This window comes from Neofelis nebulosa, chromosome 2, assembly GCF_028018385.1.
Source record: "Neofelis nebulosa isolate mNeoNeb1 chromosome 2, mNeoNeb1.pri, whole genome shotgun sequence".
NCBI lineage: Eukaryota > Metazoa > Chordata > Mammalia > Carnivora > Felidae > Neofelis > Neofelis nebulosa.
Genome location: NC_080783.1, coordinates 29,241,407 through 29,251,028, shown reverse-complemented (window position 1 = coordinate 29,251,028; position 9,622 = coordinate 29,241,407). Strand labels below are relative to the sequence as shown.

At 44.5% G+C, this 9,622-nt stretch overlaps 1 protein-coding gene across 2 annotated transcripts in view; it reads right to left on the bottom strand.

Annotated features, from left to right (window-relative positions):
- Window positions 1-5,391: 5,391 nt before the first annotated feature.
- The window catches only part of KLF7 (KLF transcription factor 7), an 87,339-nt gene continuing 83,108 nt past the window's right edge, over window positions 5,392-9,622 (bottom strand). For both annotated transcript variants that reach the window (XM_058707469.1, XM_058707477.1), the window contains exon 4: window positions 5,392-7,706. In XM_058707469.1, coding sequence (XP_058563452.1) covers window positions 7,655-7,706 — 52 coding nt within the window. In that variant the 3' untranslated portion in view covers window positions 5,392-7,654. The remainder of the gene's footprint in view (window positions 7,707-9,622) is intronic.

Below are 9,622 nucleotides of genomic sequence, written 5' to 3'. Positions count from 1 at the left end.
GATCTCGAGGTTTCTCCCCAGTCAACATTGGGTTGCCCTGTTGCCCAGCTCACTTGTCTGCTCCGGAGATGTGGCAGCTGATACAATTTTCAAGACCCTTTTCTGGCCCCCACAGCTCCTCCTTTTCCTGGTAGCCTAAATTTTATCAGGGTGAGGACACAATCACTCAGCTTCCCTTCCCAACCCACCGCCACTATCCTTTCGTCTGCTCTCCTCTTCAGAGACTGGAACATGTCTGTGCCAATGGACTAGGTTCGGTCACTGCACCACAGTTTTTCTCTTTTTCCTCTATGCAAATTTGAAGAGTTTCTTGTTGGATTCATTTGACGAGGAACTGAGGTTACTCACCGCTCTAGCCGGTTCCAAATCCAAAGCGTGAAAAGAAAGCTTGAGTAGTGACACGTCCCCCGTAAGTGAGAAAGGTGCTTACTGTCGGTTCCAGTTAACGATACCACTTCTCTGGGGGAAACGCCCTGCAGGGGATGCTGGGATAACAACACGGGTTCGATTCCCTACCTTCCTCCTCACTCGGTTTTCTTTCCTGGAGGTCGGGCATGGGAGACAAGATTTTAGTGAGTGTTCTTTTCAGCTCTGAAGAATTTCCCGAGACCTTTCACCCCATCCACCCCCCCTTTCCTCCATGTTTGAGGCTGCTTATATATGCGTCTCCCTCCCCGCCCTATGTCTGGCCACCTGAAGGTCTCCACCTCTGGTTAGCCACCTGTTCCCCACTTTGTTCCCAACTCTCTCCTGGGCGTCGACTCCCCCCAACCCTCACCTCAGTTATTCCCTCTGGCCTCTGCCTCTTTTCCCTCCTCCACAAACTGCTTCCGGGTAGCCTTTCCAAATAGGCTCCTATTTCACGCTGTCCCGGAATAAACTCTCGCCTTCTCTCACCAAACAAACTGCTTTCAATAAGCCTCTCCTACCCCCCCTCCCAAACAAATAATATCCCGTAACCCACCTCGTTCTGAGATATTGCTTTTCATAACCTCCAACCGTTTGTTCCCCTCCTCTCAGAGAAACAGTTTTCAGAGTTCCTTCTTATTGGGCACTGAGCTACCTCGGTGAAACCATAAAACACACACACACACACACACACACACACACACACGCACACACACCCACACACACACACACACACGACCAACAGCCTCCCAAACAAAGACAAATGACCTAATATAATCTCCCCTTCCCTTTCTCTCTCTGAGAAAGAAAACTCTCGTGAGGTGTATAAGGGCCCATTTGGGTCCCTTTGAGGATTTTCTTCTTCCCGACGAAATGAGCTAAGGAGAACTACAGTAAGGCATTCCAAGGCCAAACACATTCTACTGTTTATTACACATATTACATTCTTAAATAAAAATGCGTCACATAACATTTTTTGCATAGATATCTTACAATATACCAATTTAAAAAAGAATTATGAAACAGACCAGTAACAAAAATAAATTTTTTCTTCATTAATAATTTTGTAACATTAACATACCACCATCATATAATACAAATAATAGTTTTAAATTAAATCTTAAGACTTTTGTACAGCAAAAAAACTTGACAAAGTAATATATTTATATATATATATAAAAAGCTTAAAAAAAATAAAATGTCAAAAAAAGGCATAACCGAGGGCTATAAGACTGGGTACTTCTGTGATATATTATAAATACCAGAGAAGGCCTGAGAGAATGTGACCTGGGGGGAGGCGGGGGAGGGGAGGGGGCTGGGAGTAGGTCTCTCCTAACACACTTGTTAGACACATCTGGCAAAAAGAAAATGTATAGTGCAAAAATAAATTTCTTCAAGCAACTGTTAAGAGGATAATAGAGATTTGAAAGAAAAGTGGTGGTGGTCGGGAAGTTGTGTGCTGGGTATGGGGACAGGGTGATGAGAGAGAAGGAGTTTGGGGCGATTCATGGAAAGGAAGGGCAGGCTGCAAAAACATTCAACATTTATTTTTGCCTCTGTGTTAGCAAGGAGATCTTGGCCATAATAGGTGTATTTTTCCTCCCTGGAATGAAGCAGAAGTGAAAGATAAGGAAATTAAATCAGGTCTGGGTTTAGATAGGAAATGCATGCTGGAAAAAAAAAAAAGAAAGAAGAAAGAAAGAAAGAAAGAAAGAAAGAAAGAAAGAAAGAAAGAAAGAAGAAGAGAAAAGGAAAGGAAAGGAAAGAAAACGGTTGAGAACCAGCCAATGAGCCCCGAAGCCTTTTGGAACCTAGATTTGCAGAAATCATTCTGCCTCCGGTCCCAAGGCCTAGGATTAAAATGTCCCCTTTCCCCACCCGCCGCCCCTCCCCTCCACGTGGAGCTCCCAGTGTGGTTTCAATATACTGGCATTATAAGCATCCGTCCCCCCCAAAAGATATTAGGCACTGGTGGCTACTCCTCTTAAACGTCAGTAGCCTGTTTTCCTTCTGCGAAGGTACAATAGGTACATCTGCACGCCTGTCTAGGCGTGGGCACACATACCACCCTCATTATTCTGACGTGGGGTCCGTTTTATGGCAGTAGACAGAAGCTGGAGTCAAAGCAGTTTACGATTCCAAAGCTTACAGTTGAAAAAAATTGTATAAACAGTCCCCAACAAAGAACGTATCACCCTTCCCTCATGACCGCTGAGAGGGAGCCCTGTTTGAAAAGAGTATCTGGTTGGGGATATTAGTGAAGTGACCGCCTAGGATTTCGCTCTCCATTTTTGATACCTGTTTCCCGAGGACTTAAAAACATAAATGCAAAACACCTGAAGAATACAGTACTATATTGGAAGGGCGCACAGAAGAAAAGTGAATTGCAGCTTTATTTTTCCCCCCTTTTCCGGGATCTATTTATCAGGAACCAACAGAGGGGGGTTAAGAGTGTTAAAAGCAAGAGAAAACCCTGAAGCCTCAGGCCATTAGTCAGGGGATCTCACGTTTACAAGCAGTTTTTGTTTCCTTGGACGCATTTTTGTTATTCCGTCTCAAGTATTCCCGAAGATCCTCACTGAGGAAAGGAGGCCGTCAAAGAGGCATTGGTGTATGCTCAGGCCAGCCCCTCTAGTTTCCAAACTGAGAGATCACCATGTTTACCGAAATTTAACCCAAACTCAGAATTCGAATTCTCTCCTCCAGCCCCTACCCTCCCACGACCACCCCCCACCCCCCCAACGCTTGGCAGGTGGCCACTTCCGGAAGATGCCAGGGAAAGCTTCCACATGTACATTTCAAACAGGCTCTGCTTGATGAATTTTCACTTTGGCAAAGATCTGGGTGCAAAATTATGGCCAGAAATGCTGGCCCTCATGAGATCTTTTAAAAAGAAAGAAACGACAAACCTGATTTTTGCAGTTAAATACGTCGCATCTCTCTGACTTTCCCTACCTTCTTCCTTCTCCTAAAACCAACTTGTGCAAAAGAGAAGACAAAAGTACTCTGCACTGTAGTTTATATTTTATGAAGCGACTTCCATGGCAGAAATCATTTTGAACCAATGAAACTGATCACTAGAGGTGGTTGTTCTTGCCATTGGAGTTCATTCCTTTTGACTTTGCCATACAATTCAGGCATGGGGGCTATGGGCGGAATGTTCTGAATGCACTAGGTGAGCTGCCCTGAAAGTCCCATTTATTTCCCCTTTTGATGCAAATAGACATGGCTAATCTGGAAGCTTATCCCAAAGGAAAGTCCTTAAAAAATCTTCTCTGGCTTCTGGATTCAAAGAAGATTTTTTTTTAAAGATAGGAATCAGTTCTGCTAATCATGCGTGAGGTTGGCTGTCTTTTTACCCTGTTATAATCAGGCAATCGAAGATGGAAAAAGGGCACAAGAGGCGAAGGAGGGGAGGAGATGGGGTGTCTGAAGGGCTTTGCAAGGGAAAGCACACAGAGAGGAGGAGGAAATGGCCAGCATGAGTTCATTTTGGGGTTTCCGATATTTTTATAAAATGCAGCTTTGTCATGGAATCTGAACATTTGTTTTTCTGGACATAGGACTCATCACCACCAGGCTTTAGGCTGGGCCAATTAACTGTTAGTGGGGCAGGAGGCCAGTAGCTAGGAGAAGCATGATAATTTCACGTTTCCACATCTTTGACTCACAGCCATGTGGCAGGAGGATTCAGAAGCACAACTTGAAAGAAAGGAAATGGTCAATGGCTTAGAAACACTCTTCCTCTGAACATCAAGCTCTGAACCCTGGATAGAATGTGCTCGAGAGGACAACCGCAGGAAACACCATGCCAGGTTTTTCCTTCCAAATTTGGGATCCCCGGGAATGTCAGGAGGTAACGATTCAAATGAGAAAGCGGTTTAATGTGTTTTAAATGTCCATTAAAGCACGGTTTTAAATAACCTGTCCTCTTGGGGGGCAAAGCATCTTCAGATGGTTATTTCCTGGAAAGCCTGCTCCCGCTCACAGGCTCTTACCAACCATCTCTGTCATTTCAGAGACGATGGACATTTTATCACGAATCCGTTTCCAAAATGATGGGGTGTTACCCTCGCTTTTGTGGCTAGGTCACCGATCACAGGTGTCAACCAGGCTAGAGAAGAACAGTTTCAAAGCCATACACTTAGCACCCACCGAATTTCAGGCCAATTCTCACAGCCCACAAAGGACTCTGAAGCAAGTAAGCCTCACCATCGTGGTTCAGCGCGCCCTGCTCCGACCAAGGTCAGGAGCAGATTACAAAGGACCTCACTGATACAAAAGAGAGAGGAATTACTGAACATTTCAGACACTGATGAGGACCAAAAGGGCCTTTGTTCCGCCACATTCAAATGAGAACTTTTCAAGACCACAGATGACAACAGGGAGCAAACAAGCAATGATTACTCTTTTGCGTTCTTTTTTTTTTAAACTTTCTTTTTAATAGAGCCTTGCATTGGTCAGTTCAAAAATTAAATTCAGTATTATAAACCCTTAATAATAGCATTTCGAGAGGCAAGAGCAGCTCCAGCAGGGGAGAGAACATTTGTAAATCGTGGCAGCCACGGCTAATGCCATCACTGGTCTGTGCGTGCATTCATGCTGGAGGCTGCTATAGAAAGGGAAATCAACGAACCAACAAAATCTGGGGTGTCTAAAGTTTCATCTAGTGCACTGACTGGAGGCGCTACAGTTTAATACAGCTGAGGTTTAAGGGTCCCTCACACATCCTTCATCCAGAAAGGATGCACCACACATTCAAATATAATCCCATGATACGCCCTGATGGACTGGCCACAAAATGCACTCAAATGCAGTAGAGAACTATAAGATTGTCAGCAAGCAGTGCTCCAGAAAATGTTTCTAAGTCATGTCTAGTTTTAAATCTTTGGAATAAAACTGATTTTTTTTTTTTTTTTAAATACCCTCCAACTAACATATACAGAATTGCCTCCGGCAAATGGGCAGATTTTATTTTATGTGTGTGTGTGTGTGTGTGTGTGTTTTAGGGTGGTTTTTCTTTTTCTTTTCTTTGTTGTTGTTGTTGTTGTTGTTGTTGGTTTTTTGTTGTTGTTGCTGTTGTTGCTGTTGTTTTGTTTTTGGTCTACATCGAAAAAAAACGAAAAAGAGAAAGAAAACTTTAAGGGCCAGACCTCAGAATGCCCAAGTGTCCAACTGGCAGTTATAGCATTTGTGATAAGGAGGCTCCTTTACCCTTAGACGAATAGTTTCAACATTTCAGTGAAATCAAAGGTTGCAGAAAGCTGAGAAACCAAATGCCAAGGATCTTGAAGGTTGCTGTCAGAAATGTATTTGTGTTGCTTAGATTATTATTTCCTTTTAAAGACTTCAGTGTTGCATCCCAAATAGATATGGGGCGGCATTTTAACAGTCAATGAGTCAAACAGTCAAAGGAGGGCAGAAGGGGAGCCAGCTGGTATGAGGGAGCAGCAACCATGTGCGGACCAAACGCCATTTTTGTTTTTTTTTAGACGTGTCTTGAAGGGATGGTCCCAGAATATACAAAATATACAATCTGTCCTAATAACCACCCCGCTTGCTTGCATAGGCCATTTAATGGTCCTAAAGGCAGTCTTTGGAGTTGAGGCCAGGGCCAGCTAGCTAAGAATGCGGGTAGATAGAGACCGATATTGGATGTGTGTGGGCTGAAAATGAGGAATGTATGCCCCCTTGGAGTCAGCTTGCAGAGTACGTGTGAGGCCTCTGTTGATCCTGGGTGCTCTAGGTCACGAGTCATGGGGGGTCTAGCCAAAAAGAATTAGAAATATGTCTCTCCTTTCAGACAGACCATGAGAGAAACTTCTCGACCCTTCCCTTAAATGTCCACCCTTCGTTCCCACAATGGCATTTCGAATTGTGTGTTTTAACAAGTGGGGGAATATGAGCTCAGTGGGTATGAGAGAGGAAGATAGGATGATGTTTTCTGAAGCCACTAGACTCGGGAGGCATCCTCAGTTCTCCCCACTCCTGGAAAGAGTGATATTTTTGGCTTTTTGTCAGGTCAGAACCCAGAGTTAGGTTAAATATGCAGCTGCCCTTTGAGACTAGCGACATCTATGCTGAAAGTGGTTCTAAGGTGGCAATGACACACAGCACGGGGTTGGTCACTATGAGCTGAGGTCATGATGCCTCAAGGGGGATGAGAGAACTGTGATGTCCCATCTGATTGGCTGCTTCGAGAGCTGGACATCCAGGTGCCGAGAGAGTCCTGGAGAGGTTTAGTCCATGGAGAAAAGATAAAACATTTAAGCTTCCAAATAAGCTTTTTCAAGTTTTCGTTAGCAAAAACAGAGAGATTAAAAAGAAAAAATCTAGCACTGGCAATAAGGTGAGGCTCAAGGGATATACTGTGATTTATCATCAAGGACTTTATTCTCTTGGCCACTTTGCAGTCATGCTAGAAGTTTCCAGAATCCCTAGTGCATATGGTGTGCAAGAGTCAAAAAGTAAGAAAAGAAAACTCCTCCCTTGAGAGTGAAGTCTAGAGAAATGCAGGCCAGAAAGGTGTAAGGTGTTATTCCAGAGTCTGCCGCCGCTAAGGCCGTTGGTATTGACTCGAAAGATCTCAATAGTACTAAGAAGAACCAAAACCGATCAACAGTTCTGTGAGGAAGTCGGACGCACGGAATAGTAGGACTTTTCACACACAAAGGACAAATAAACCAAGAGTTAATTTTGGCTACCAAACTGCAATTTGGTTTTCTAGGTCATTTTCCCCCAACTATTTAAAAAGAAACATCAGTGCTACACATATGCAACTTTAAGACGTTGTATTCTCCTATCAAGTTGCACTGAGAAGCAAGTTAAATAAGCCCCTCTTACTGCCGTCCACCTGCAGAGACGTCACATCCATTTTCTTTGATTTCCATTGGCAACAGCGGGAAATAATTCCAATAGTGCTGAAGTAAGCAGCCAGTCTGCCTTGCTGAGTTCACCTGGTTTCCTTCTTCTTCGTCTTCCACCATCTGGCAAGGGCAAGGCATAAAGAATAGACGTATATATTTTAAATATAGCTGAGTGCATGACAGTGCGTGTGTGTGGGTCTATGTGAGTGCGTGTCTGTGTGTGTGTGTGTGTGTGCGTGTGTGCGTGTGTACACAGAGGTTTATACGTGAGAACTTTCTTCTGCGAGGCAATGGCTCCCCGCCTGAAGTCCAGCCCCCTGCCTCACGGCATTTCCTTTAGACAACGGCCGACGCCATGGCAACTCTGGCCTTTAGGGTTTTTAGATATGTCTCTTCATATGGAGGGCAAGATGGTCAGACCTGGAAAAACACCTAGGAAATATAAACAACAATAAGGATATAAGAGGGGTCCAGGTAACAAACCCAACTTCCAGCACCCCTTAGAAAATGATTAGCCCTACCTTAAAGGGACGCGGGTACATACGTATGAGAAATAAGGCAGTGTGTAGGGAAGGGGAGCTGGAGGTCAGACTGCGTGGGTTCAAATCCCAGCTCTTCTACTCTTTGTGTGAGTGACTCTGAGCATGTTAACCTCTCTGGGCCTTAATTCTTCCTCAGTAAAATGGCGATAATTATAGTACTTACCTCACAGGTTGGTTTGGGGGATTAAATGAGATGATCTATGTAAAGTGCTTAGAATATTAACTGGCACAGAGGAAGATGTCAATGAATGTTAACTATTATCATAGTTGTCATTATTAAAGAAGAAACCAACGAGAAAGTGCTTCGGAAACATGGGACATGCCCGTATGCTGCCCGTAGTACGGCAGAAAGTGATTAGCTTGTTTCATTGAATGGTGGAACTCTAACAGTTCAACGCTCAGATTTTAGTCTTGAGCTTTACAGTGAAAACACAGAAATGCTGCCTGTGATACCTACGGGTCTGTACAGATGCTCTATTACATAGTAAGTCAAGAACAAGAACGGAGAAGTGAGCTCACATTTATTGAGAATGAGAAAACACGCAGGCATGTGCTTGGTATTTCCCCAGTATTATCCAGTAACATTCTCAGCAACCTTCCATGGTAAGTGTTCACACCTCTTGTGTGTGTGTGTGTGTGTGTGTGTGTGTGTGTGTGTGTAAGGAAACTGAGGCAAGGGTCCTGTAGCCAGCGAGTGGTAGACTTGGGATTAGAACCTAGGCAGATCGGCAAGCCCACTCTTTCAAATGCCCACTCTTTCGACTGCCCGGTTTCTTGTTGCCTGAGGTCCACCACTGAGTGCCCTCCTCAGGCTCAGATCCGGCACAGTGGTCATCTTCACTCCTCCCCCTTTCCTCTGGTCCCAGCAACTTTATCTTCTCTTGGCTAGCCACGCTTCTGCACTCCCAGGAGTACGGGCTGACCCTCCTCCTAAGGCTAAAGCTACAGCCACAGTGGGCCGACAGTCCTATGACCCATGAAGATTCATGACAGCCAGTCCTGGAATGCTTGCTGAAACAATTGGAAGACAGAAGCTCTTTTCCCACTCGGGCTGCTGAGCTACTAAGATTGAAGCTGGAGCTGCTGGTGTCCATTTGGCCACGTGGGAAACAGCCTGCTTAAGAATGAAGTCAATGGGGAAAAATGGGCAGGAGAAGAGAAAGAGAGAGAAAGAGTCCTGATGACCACATCTGAGACCCTGGATCCAGCCAAACCTAAAGACCAATCTAACTTTGGTCTTCTTAGTTCGTTGAGCTACCAAATCCCCTTACAAGCTAACACCAGTCTGAGTCAGGTTTCTGTATCATATACCTAACAGAGTGGGCATTTCCATATGCCTGCAGCCTCCAATCAATCTAAGGTTCTGGCTAGAATCTCAGTACAGTCAGCACCCAAGACAGCAATCATTCTTAGCTCTGAGTGTGTGCTCTCCCTCTGGATTCTTCTCTTGAAACTGGCCGCTCTCTTACCTGTGAGAATATTCCCAGGCTCTCCTGAGGCCCAAAACATGCTCACAGTCCAACATTCTTGTTAGGATGTTAGCAAGCTGCCCTGTTCAGGTTAGCAAGATTTCCTGTTTGGGGCAGGATTTCCCAGTGTTTGTTCATTCTTCGAACAAACAAACAAAAAAAACCCCACCCTACCTCCTGTGTTGAGTGAACCCACTCTACCCACTCTGTGTTGATTTTTTAAATAGGTACACATGCAGGATATAACCCCAAGGAAATGAAGCAAAACAGAACAAAGGCCAAAATGGAAAACATGTAAAAATGGGAAAAGTGCAGTAGAAAATAATCGAATCCAATA